Genomic DNA, 12,254 nt, shown 5'->3' on the forward strand with positions numbered 1-12,254 from the left:
TTTCAATAAATACAGTATAGTACTGTAGATATAGTTTCTCTTACGATTTACTTTTTTTTAAAATTTTTTATTTATTTCTGAGAGAGAGAGCGAGACAGTGTGAGCAGGGGAGGGTCAGAGAGAAAGGGAGACACAGAATCCGAAACAGGCTACAGGCTCTGAGCTGGCTGTCAGCACAGAGCCCGACGCAGGGCTCAAACCCACAAACCGTGAGATCATGACCTGAGCCACCCACGTGCCCCTCCTATGATTTTCTTAATGTTTTTTTTCTTTCTCAAAATTTTTTTAAATTTATTTTGAGGGAGAGTGAGTGAGTGAGCAGGTCAGGGGGAGAAAGACGGGAAGAAAGAATCCCAAGCAGCCCGACGTGGGATCATGAGATCATGACCCAAGCCGAAACCAAGAGTTGGATGCTTAACTGACTGAGCCACCCAAGTGCCCCAACATTTTCTTTGTTTTAGCTTACTTTATTATAAGGATGCAGTATATAATACATACATAAAATATATGTTAACTATGTTATAGAGAAGGCTGTGGTCATGAGTAGGCTATAAGTAGTTAAGTTTTGTGGGACTCTAAATATGTACGTGGAATTCTGACTGTGTAGGTGGTTGGTATTCCTATCCCCCATGTTATTCAAGGGTCAACTGAACTTTTATTAATGATAAAGTATGTAATACTTCCTCCATCTTTTATGTTCACCTTAATGTATGAATAGTGGCATTTCCTATTTCATTATCTTTTTTGTTCTCATTAATTTTTTTATGTAGATCCTTTTGATTTGAATCACAATCTTGGAGCTGGATTATCAAGGAAAAGTAAGTTGCTTTGTTTATAAATGTTAATGTGGTCTCTTTTCCTTTTAATCCATCTAATTGAGCACTTAACTCTTTTCTTCTCAGTGACAAATTTTATAATGAAAGCATTTATTAATGGTAGAAGAGTATTTGGTATTCCAGTCAAAGGATTTCCGAAGGACTACCCCTCAAAAATGGTAAGCGTCCATTGGAAATACCAAAAAACAAATCTAAAAGCCTTTATTGGGGCACCTGGGTAGCTCAGTAGGTTAAGCGTCCGACTTCAGCTCTGGTCATGATCTCAAAATTCACTAGTTCAAGCCCTGCATCAGTTTCTGTGCTGATAGGTCAGAGCCTGAAGTCTGCTTCAGATTCTGTGTCTCCCCTCTGCCCCTCTCCCACTTATGCTCTGTCTGTCTCTCTCTCTCTCTCTCTCTCTCTCTCAGAAGTGAATAAACATTAAAAACATTTTTTTTAAGTTTGTTTGAAAAATAAAAAATAAAAGCCTATATCAAGCACCTAATTGGTACATATTACTCCAGTAATAAATACTCTGAAAGTCTGGTGAATCTGGCCAAGGTAAACAGTTGCAATACAAAGTAATCCCTAAATTCTTTTTTAAACCATTCTAGTTCTGAGGCCATTTATCAGGAGAACAGAGAGAAACCGCCAGAAGTGGAATTTGGGTGGGATAATAGACCTTTTGGCACTGGTGCTTTTCCTTGGTGGCGCATGTAGATGGCACTGCTGTTCCAGCAGCATTCAGCTCTGTGCCAGCCTCTGCCAGGCCTGGCTCGCGCAAGCTGATGATCCTCCACCTCCTCATGTGAAGTCTAGATCTTTCAGTCTACTTGAGAGCAATACATTTCTTAGTGGGACTAGGAGAGAGAACGCATCACCTGTGCTGGCAAGCTCTTTGGTGTCCTATAACCTGATGCTCAAAATTTTTATGGAAGTGGACTCATTAAAAACAAAACCAAATTGCACTACAAAAATTCCCTTCAGTAAGCGAAAAGGAGGTTATTAGGAACTAGAGGATTTTCTGTTAAAAATAATTCTTTTTCCTTCATTAGTTTTCTCAAAAAAGACTTTTTAAATGAGTCTTAAGTATATGAGTGTACTAAGAGTGTGGGTATATACTCAGCATTGGATCACATCTGTACATCTCATGTTGGTTAGATATGCCATGGCTGTCCTTTACCAAGGCTTCTGAAACTTGACCCAGCAGATCCTCTCAGGGGTTTTGTTCCTGGGGATTCTCATTCAGGAGATTTAGGGTAGGTCCTAAGACTTGGATTTCTTGCAGGCTCTCAGGTGGTGCCCAGGCTCCTGGTCCTTACCATAATTTCAGTGGCAAGGAGGCGTCACTCCAGACATTGTCTTTCCTTTCTTCTGATATTTTTTCTCCAAAGCCAGAACAAAACAGAGCAACAGCTCATAGCTCCTTTCTTTTGCTGTACATAATCCGTGTAATGCAAATCATAATCCTCAGTTTATTGGGTTTTAGGCTTTTCATTTTATGAGAAAGTGAACCCTTTGTACCTAGCCTCAGCTCCCCCCTAAGTCCTGGGGAAGCCGACTCACAGGCATGTGTAATGCTCTTATAAGTGTCCTGGAAAAACAGGCTCCCTTTGTGGTTAGGGTTAAACCGTGGGCTGCATGACAGAAAGGAATAAACCAACATGAAGTTTAGGTAAAACTATCCTGAAGCAGTATAATAATCATTATTTAAAAAAGAGGGTTTCCAGTTGATACCTGGTTAGCTGTTGTGTTTTGACCTCACAATAATCGTTCATAGTTTTTTTTTTTTAATATTTTTATTTATTTATTTCCAGGAAAGAGAGAGACAGTGTGAGCAGGGGAGGGTGAGAGAGAGAGGGAGACACAGACTCTGAAATAGGCTCCAGGCTCTGAGCTGGCAGTCAGCACAGAGCCCGACGCGGGGCTCGAACCCACGAACCACGAGATCATGACCTACGCGAAAGTCGGACGCTTAACCGACTAAGCCACCCAGGGGCCCCTCGTTCATAGTTTTCTATATGTATGTTCCACTAGGAGTACTTTTTTGACCCTGAAGTGCTCACTGAAGGAGAGCTGGCACCAAATGATAGATGTTGCCGAATTTGTGGGAAAATTGGACACTTCATGAAGGATTGTCCTATGAGGAGAAAGTAAGTCAGTGTTCAAAAGGGGTGGTTCTGTTTTTTTCTTACTGTACCAATTTTTAAATGAGGGTCTATTGTAACGGAAAATAAACTTGTATTAAATCCAGCAGTTCTCAGATAAATGATGTTTTACACTGAATATGAAGTGATTTAAAACATGCCTTTAAGCACAGTTGACCAGTAGTCCCTCAGATGTCCAGATGACAGTCTTCCAGGCCTGATCCCCTTTCCTCATTTTGGTCACTGCCCTAGTCATTACTCAGCCATTCAGCCACCAGCCTCCAACAGGAATGAAAGAAGAAATGAGGAAAGTAAAATGAGTTCCTTCAGGGCATCAGTGACACTTCAGTGTACAGGAGCTGGGCTGTACCAGACTTATGTGCAGTGTATTGCCAGATGGGACCCTTCACTTGTATGCAGTGTAACCCTTAATAATTGCTGTGGCAAAGCCACTCAGTTTGGTCACCGTGCTTTCTTCTGGTGATGTTTGCTGTGGGGGGGAAGGGGGGGAGAGGGGAAGTTTTGGTTGCTTCCTTGGGACAGACTGTTGTTTTGGGTGGTGTGGTGGTCTTAGCTGGACAATAATGCTCTCATTTAAAAACATGCTACTTAAAATAAGGCATCATCTGGAATTTGAGGCTCTTATTTAGTGCTTTGTTTTTTTATTGAGATAATAGTCACTGGTCACTGATAGGGCAAGAAAGAAATGTTTTTAACATTTTAAGAACATAAATCTCCTTCTAACCCTTGTTCCGTTGTGAACTGAAAGTTCCGTAGCTCGAATTTCTAGTGCCTAATAAAGAATGGGCCGTGGAGTTTCCAGAAACCACCCCAAGGCTAATTTGAGCTTCATCACGTCCATAACACAGTAGGTACTAAACCAGGGAGTTCCGCTAACTGCAAACACCGGTTTTATGGCACTAGAGTCATTGTAAAAATCAAACAGAAAATCTATGCCATCACCCTGAGGTTGCTTCTTGATAGAGGAGATGGAGTTAAATTTGTTGAATTCTTGTTTTTCCCTCTGACACTTTCTGTTTCCAGTTATCTCCCAAACCTGGAGTGCTCTTAGTATTTTGTCAAGTTTCTGTTTAGAGTTTTCCTACTGGTGTTATATATCATCTTCTAGAGTGAGGCGGCGGCGTGATCAGGAAGATACCCTGAACCAAAGATACCCCGAGAACAAAGACAAGAGGGGCAAAGAGGACAAAGACATTCAGAACAAGCACACAGAGAGGGAGGTGTCAATGAAGGAAGATAAGCCCGTGCAGTGCACGCCTCAGAAAGCCAAGCCAGTGAGGACGGCTGTCGACCTGGGCAGAGAGAAGATCCTCAGGCCACCAGTGGAAAAATGGAAGAGGCCAGATGACAAAGACTTAAGAGAAAAACGTTGTTTTATTTGTGGAAGAGAAGGGCACATTAAAAAGGAATGCCCACAATTTAAAGGCTCTCCAGGTATGGATACCAGTCATACCTCGATGTTTGCACTCGCATCTCAAGGGAAACCTCTCTTTTAAAGTCTTCTACTATTTTAGATCTATTTATTTCTTTAACAAATCTACTTACTGAAGAAGATTTCATTTTGAAGAAAGTGAACCCTCTCTCCCCTTTAATTCTGACCCTCTGTATGTCTTAAACTTACTCCCGGTTTCATTTCTAGAGGCTTATAAAAGTCACTCGATTGACTTGTCTAAGATTATCAGTAAATGGAAAAACCCAGTCATCTCCACTGCCTATAAAATGTAGTCTGAGTGACCAGAAAACACGCTGCCGCCTGAGCTTCGCTTCTCAGTAGGTGCACTCTGGAAGTGGAAGCACTGACTGGCCGTGGGGGAGGCACAGCTGAATTCTCTCATTCCCTGGGCTGTGATAGTGAGCCACTGGTACTGTTTGTTAACTGTGTACATGCACGTGCCTAGGAAAGGCACCAGAAGGAGCCCTGTTACACAGTGACTGGTGGTTCAAACTGCGGAAGAGAATTATGGAGGATGTTCCAATTTTAATACTTTCCTGCAGCGAGCATAGTTACACTTTTGATGAAGAAAAATAGATGACCAGTCCATAGCTGAAAATCATCCATACTTCTTGTCCCTTTGAGTTGTTGGATTTGCACTGACCCTTTCTATTAAATGGGTAAAGTGTCCACTGTGGGCATCTTTTTAACAGACTGTTAGCAGTGGGGGTACCTTCCATGTACATATAATAAGTTAGGATTTACAAAATGGTTTACACACCCCTCACTTTGTTTCTCAGAACAAACCTGAGAGAGTGGATGGAATCTGATTGGCATAGAAAAGAAACCCGGGGAAGTCATTTTTTAGATTAAAGCAGTAACCGTTCGTGTACCTGTCCTCAATTGCATATGCGTATGGACAGGGGGAAAAAGTCAGCACTGCTGACAGTTCCTTTAAAATACTCTACGGTCATTGTCCCTGGAACACTAGTACCTCTCTTCCGTTTTATTATATCATAGCAGCAATATAGTGTCTCTTTTTTTAAAGACAAAATTTTTAGAGCACTTATTTTTTTTAAGGAGCTTTATATGGAATGTATATTTTTAAATTATTTAATTATTGGTTTTAAAATAGGACTTCGGTGTTTATGGAAGTTACAGCTTGCCCTACTTCTAAGGAACTCAGACAAATTTAAATTCAAACTTGTTGGGCCCTGACATGGGATATATCCCAGAACTTTTATAATCATAAGAGGTAAATCTATTTAAGAGAAAATAATAGCCATAGCTAACATTCACTGAGTCAGGCACTATTTTAAGTACTTTACGTGGGCAATCTCTTCTGATTTTCTCCCCAGCCCCATGAGATGTGGTATTGATAACCCCAGTTTACAGATGAGGAAACTGGAAACAGTATAGATAAGACGTAATGAAGTTCTACTTAAGTTACTTTTGTAGACCCTTCTGAAGAATGGGTGGTCTGTGTTTACTAGTAGCATGAAGCACATTATCATCATGCCCCTCTTGGGTACAACGCAGAGGTGAAGCGATGCCTCTGCATTCCCCCAGCTTTGATGGGTTTCTTCCTCCCAGTTGGTAGCAGGTTCTGCACTGTCTGCTAGTGAAGCTCTCCAAGTAGAGCAGCGCTTCTGGAAGGCTACAGGGGCAGCAGGACGTGAAGGAGAGCCAGAGGGGTCCTGGGGCAGGGATGGGTAGATGGGAAAGGGAGAGTGGGAGTAGAGCTTAGGGCATTTCCTCCAGCAGCGACTCAAGGTGAATCAGTTGCTTCTTCCTGTCCGAAAATTATGCTGCCCCATCTCGTTTCTTCAAATACGTGATTTTGTCCACGCATTGTACTAAGTGGGAGCTTCTGTCACATCCACAGAAACTTATTCTGTGAAAGTTTGAAAACAGGGCTGCTGCTTTCATTTTAAAGTGAGAACAAAAAGTGCTGATTTTTTCCTCAGGTATGTCTAAATCAGATTGTGTGTTTGGATCCCCTTCTCCACCTAGCCTCTTGAGACCAGCTGGCACCTTTGCTCAGGTAAACCTAGTTCAGACCTGAGCGGGAAGTCCTTGGCTCATCTGTCCAGTGCACACTTGCCGAGTGCTAGCCGCTCTGCGCCAGGCCCTGAGCAAGGTGCTTGGCCGCACCAGGCCCTGGCCTCTTCCTTCTGGCTAACCCTTGCAGCTCCTCCCTCGGCCCCCCGAGCAGCGCAGCGTGTAGTGAGGCTTGCTGGGCACCGGATGGCAGGGGCGCTTCCAGGCTTCCTGAGTCTCTGTTCTGCTTTTCAGTTAACTTGCAAAGTTCTGCCTTACACATGCCTAATTTCAGCCCTCTTTGGATATGGTTACAGTGTTAAGGCTGTTTCAGATGCTCTTCCTTTCAATTTTGTAAACCAGTCTATTTCATTTTTTAGGCAGTGCTTTTACATGAAGACAAAAAGAAACAAAAAACAACCATATTTTTGAGTCCCCAGTCAGGTATGTGGGTTTTAAAAAAACAAATATGTGTTATTTTATTTACTGCATAGTTTACCACATGCCTTTTGAGATGCTTCCTTTGACTATGTGGTTTTAACAGGGACTGGACATCAGAATCACTTGGGGAACTTTTACAAAAAGAGTTGCCCTGCCCCCACCCTTCAGTGGTGAGGCTCAGTCAGGCCTGTGCTATCGGTGCTCTAAGGTGATTCCTCTGTCATCCCTGAGTAAGAACCATACCCTTTAATTATTTGTTCCTCTTCCACACTTTTTGTTTCTGCTTTGAAATTGCCACTGTCTTGTCAGCAGTATATTCTCCTCATGAGACTATTTGCCATACACAAAAGTAGGAAAGAAAGAAGTTGTTGGCCTGAACTCCTCCCTTCCTCTTTCTCTCTCTCTCCCCCTCTCCCTCTCCTCTCCCTCTCTCTCCTAGCTGCGTCATTTATTCATTCCTTCAATAAATACTGATTAAGCCACCACCCCTCCCTCTCTCTCCTGCCCAGCCTCTAAGCACAGAGCATGGGCCTCAACACTGCTGATACAGTGGTGGACCAGCAGAGCCCCTTCTCTCATATACTCCACATCCTTGTCAGAAGAGAGACGTAACTGGGGCGCCCGGGTGGCGTAGTTGGTTAAGCGTCCGACTTTCGCTCGGGTCATGATCTCGCGGTTCGTGGGTTCGGGCCCCGCGTCGGGCTCTGTGCTGACTGCCAGCTCGGAGCCTGGAGCCTGTTTCAGTCTGTGACTCCCTCTCTCTCTGACCCTCCCCTGCTCACGCTGTCTCTCTCTCTCTCTCCTAGAAATAAATAAAAAAGAAAATTAAAAAAAAAAAAAAAAAAGAAGAGAGACGTAACTATTCCCTGTGGCAACAGGGGCCAAGACTCACAAGCAGGGATGGAGAAGGGAATGCTGGATAGGGATGTGGCATCTCTGATGAAGTAACATTTACGCAAAGAAATCAAAGAAGGGGCGAGTCAGGGGAAGTTGGAGTTAGCCTGTTATCACAGAATGAAAACCACCGTTGTACCGCCATGTCACTGAGTGGTGTGAGCAGGGAGGGGTGGTGGGAGGCGAGATCAGGGTCGACAGCAGCACTGGCAGGGATGGATTTCATTCTCTCCAGGAGACTGATGGCTGCTGGAGGGTTTGGAGCACAGGCAGTATTATGGGAATTCTGATGGCAAAGGTTCCCATTGCAAAAGGCTGGGCGGAGGTGAGGGCAGCAGCAGAGCCACGAGAGGCTCATGCTGGAGCTCAGGGGAGAGCCCTTGCTGGCTCACACTAGGCGGGGAAAGTAGCAGGGGACATGAGGGCTGGTCATGCTCTGGATATGCTGAAGGTGGTCCCAACGTGGTGTGTTGCTGGGTTCGATGATTGCATAGGACAGAATGAACCAGAGATGACGCTGAGCAATTTTTGGCCTGAGCAACTAGACTAGAGGTGGGACTTCCTGTGCCAAGAAAGAGGAAATATAGATTTGGGGAAGGAGTCCAGACTTAGCCATGTAAGTTGGACTGCCGGGTGTCCGGGTAGAGATGCCAGGTAGCCAGTGAGATGTACTAGCTGAGCATTCAGAGCAGAGGCCTAGGCTGAAGATAGAGACTTGAGTATTGTCAGGGCAGAGAGAGTTTGAAGGCCTGGTAGGAGTGGGGTCACCTTGGAAGTAAATGTAAAACGAAAAGAGAAAAGCATGTAGAGCCTCAAAATAAACAAAGAAGACTGACAGAAAGCAGTCAGTGAGGGAACAAGAGCGCCAGCTCCTGGAGTCCAGGGGAGAAGGGGCCTCAGAGAAGGGCTTGGCCATATGTGGGAACTGCTGCTGGGAAGACTGGGGCGGTGTAGGCTGAGCAGTAAGCATTGCATGTGGCAGTGCACAAGTCATCAGGGACTCGGAAGAGGGCACTTCCTCTGGAGTGGACAAAATCTGATTGTGGGGGTTTCTGGGGAGAAAAGCTGGAACCAGTCTGGGCAACCAGACCTCCTAGCATCCGTTCCGGCCCACAGGCCTGTGGACAGGTGCTCAAAGAGAGGCAAGATCAGGAGGCTCTGAAGGCCTTTCTCTGGTGTTTCAAGAATGCTTTTGGTCTAGAAAGGGAAGGGGAGAAATTGAGGGGGATGGGGTGAGGAGGAAAAACAAGGTAACTTTAATATACTGAGGAACTTTTTTTTAGCTTTTTTTTTTTTTAGTAAGAAGGGATGAAACTCTAAACTTGATACAAATATTCTGAGTTTTGGCCTGAAGACCTTGTTAGTAACTTTGCTGTGTGTGTGTGTGTGTGTGTGTGTGTGTGTGTGTGTGTGTGTGTCGTTCAGTAAAGTAGGTTTAAAGAAGGGAAATTATATAAGCAAATAGAGCATGTGTAGTCTTTTTAACTTGATTGTACAGTTTCTGAGAAAAGTTTCTGAAATTTTAAAACTTCATTGATATAACTGGACATTTTTGTATGTAGGGTAAAACAACTCACATATTTTATGCTCAGTCCTTATATGTTGTATATGTAATGTGTGCACACTGTTTTTAGATTGGAAAGAGACTGTGTTAGGTAGAATGTGAGAGATAAAGCTGTCTCTGCCATCACTGAGAAATAGCACTCCCATTTCTGGGGCCACCTTCTGAGCCCCGCGGTAGAGAGAGCACCTCCTTGCGCTCACCTACCTGGCCTGAAATAAGCAGCCGTGTGCGGCGACCTCACCCTGGGAAAGCAAAGAGAGGTCCAGGAGGGGAATGTTTGGTTGTCTCTACTTTGAATGTTGTTAACAAGAGAAAAATTAATGGAATAATTAAATTATTTAGCTACTTCCATTTCTGTCAGTATGAAGATGAATTATCTCAAGTATATACAATAATCTAATAGGATTAGCCATTTTTTTATGCTATCTAGGAGGAATTTTTTTGGTTTGTTTTGTTTAATGATTGGAGAAAACATTTAAAGTGGCATCATATCTCTTTATAATTACAACTTAAGAGGCATGGGTGTTAGGTTGGTAGAGTAAGATCAGGTAATTCAAAGAGAAAGAATCAGAAATCTTGAGAGAATTACTCCCCTTACCTAAAAAGGGAATGGTCTGCAAAAAGGTAAACTCAGGAGGCTCTATGAGAAAATATAGGAACAGCTGTTTCCTGGGAAGATGTAATTGTTCTCATCGAAATGCATGAACATAAGAACAAGAAAAGTTCTGGTGCGAAAACCCCTAAGACCAGATAGAAGTGAATGGGAACGGGACCCTATCATGAGCTGATTTGATGGACAATGAGAATAACCATGAAGGACAGAGGACGAGGGTGACAAGTGGCCTCTGAAAACCACATATGGGAAACAGAGCCACTGCAGTTTGTGGGATCACTTCCCATAGAGCCTCTGAGAGTTTGAGGGTCACAGAATTACTGTATGTAAACAAGCCAAAATAGTGTTGTTTTTACAAGATTCAGCCTTGAACACATACTTCCAGAACATTACACATAGGATAAATACCAGTCCTTCCTTTGTCAAGATGCTGCTACTTTTGCCAAGGTCAGGGTGTTGAAGAACATCACCTCTGCAGTCAGATTGCAGGATGTGGTTTGTAGCTCTTTGATTTTGAAAAACCTGCTTTGCCTCCACTTGACTCAGTTTCCTCATCTGTTTCAAGGGGATAATCATACCTGACTTGCAGGGATGTTGAGAATTCTATGTAAAAGCACTTAGAGCAGCACCTGTGTGTAGCGAGCAGAGCAGAGGTTTGTAGGGGTGGTGATTGCGTCAGTACTCTTACACCGCGTCCATCAGCCTGGCTCCTGCTGAAGGCCTTCACACATCTTGAAAGTAGAAGTTTATTCTGATTTTATAAATTATAAGTGGGGGAAGAATACAGATGTTGGACATCTGGACATATACCTGGAAAAGGCATTACCAGTTGACAATACGGATTTCTGTAATTATCTTCTGCATAAAGAACTTACATATTTATAAACATTTTGAGCAACTGTAAAACTTAAAACTTGAACTTACTACTGAAGAAAAATTATTACAATAAACCTGTCTATTTCATACCAGAAAAAAAATAGAAAACATTTATGGGTGGTTAAAATCCATCTTGGGGCGCCTGGGTGGCTTAGTCGGTTAAGCGTCCGACTTTCGCTTGGGTCATGATCTCACGGTTCGTGGGTTCGAGCCCCGCGTCGGGCTCTGTGCTGACTGCCAGCTCAGAGCCTGGAGCCTATTTCAGTCTGTGACTCCCTCTCTCTCTGACCCTCCCCTGCTCACGCTGTCTCTCTCTCTCTCTCTCCTAGAAATAAAAAAAAAAAAAACATTAAAAAAAATAATAAAAAAATAAAAATAAAATCCATCTTAATTAAACTTTTCAAGTAAGTACATGACAACTGTTAAGACTTGTCAAATTTACCCACAGTGAATTTATCCAAGTTATCTATATTATAAATCTGAAGTATGTCTCAACTGTGAGTAGTATTAAATTTCCCCAGAGCTGCACTTTTCCACAGTGCGCAGGTAGCCCCCCAGCAAACCGCTGGGGGGACAGCCCCTGTTCTCTCACATTAGCCTTATTGACTGCAGGCAAGAGACCAGCTTCTCTGGGCTCCAGATGTCTCATTTGTACAAGTACTGACAACACCACTGAGCTCATCAGACCCTGAGATTCAAACACCCAACCCATAATAAGTACTTAGCCAAGTTCTCTTTCCTGACTTGCCATTTCTTTCTACTAGAGTTCTTAACTCCCAAATGAGAAGAGCGGTGAATAGACAATTCCATGAATTCCCTTTTTCTTCGCTATGATGGACTTCCCTGCACCTCTCACACACACAGCTAACACAGTGCCTTAGATGTCCCTTGAGTTTTATTGATAACAGGTGTACTCATTTTGAAAAAACAAGGAAGACTAAATAGAGTAGTCAAGAATATGAGTTTTCAAGTCAGACATACTTGAGTTTGAAGTACAGCCCAACCATTTGCTGGCTTACCAATCCTCTGTGCCTCAGTTTCCATATTCATAAATTGGGGCTAACACCTCACAGAGCAATTGTAAGCATTAGTTTCATCTACATAAAGCCCTTCACACAGCATCTGGCACATACTATCCCTCGAGTTAGCACTGCCTTGTTACTGGAGTAAACAACACCTCCTGTCGCGCTGTTCCTTACCTCTTATGACTTACAGGACAAATATATACTGGAGGTTTAACAACAAACAGGAGTATGTGGAGGTTGTGGAACCAAGTCATCAACTGATTTTTATGCTTAAGTGAATTACTCTGGTTTACATGTAACAATGTATTCAGTATGAGAATCTCAAAAACCTAACACTTATCTATTCCTTAAGCCTCTCCTGTTTTGCAAAGAAAACTACATTTCAA

General features: G+C 43.1%; 1 protein-coding gene across 5 annotated transcripts in view; it reads left to right on the forward strand.

The window, feature by feature from the left end:
- Window positions 1-12,254, forward strand: part of TUT7 (terminal uridylyl transferase 7) — a 61,947-nt gene that overhangs the window by 42,213 nt on the left and 7,480 nt on the right. For 4 of the 5 annotated variants that reach the window (XM_039219807.1, XM_039219809.1, XM_039219811.1 and 1 more), the window contains 6 exons: window positions 771-818; window positions 903-994; window positions 2,853-2,968; window positions 4,092-4,417; window positions 6,383-6,459; window positions 6,836-6,899. In XM_039219807.1, the coding sequence (XP_039075738.1) occupies window positions 771-818; window positions 903-994; window positions 2,853-2,968; window positions 4,092-4,417; window positions 6,383-6,459; window positions 6,836-6,899 (723 nt within the window). The remainder of the gene's footprint in view (window positions 1-770; window positions 819-902; window positions 995-2,852; window positions 2,969-4,091; window positions 4,418-6,382; window positions 6,460-6,835; window positions 6,900-12,254) is intronic. The other variant, XM_039219810.1, reaches the window with a different exon arrangement.

Source organism: Hyaena hyaena, unplaced genomic scaffold (assembly GCF_003009895.1).
Source record: "Hyaena hyaena isolate Hyena2069 unplaced genomic scaffold, ASM300989v1 scaffold_841, whole genome shotgun sequence".
In the NCBI taxonomy this organism is placed as follows: Eukaryota; Metazoa; Chordata; class Mammalia; order Carnivora; family Hyaenidae; genus Hyaena; species Hyaena hyaena.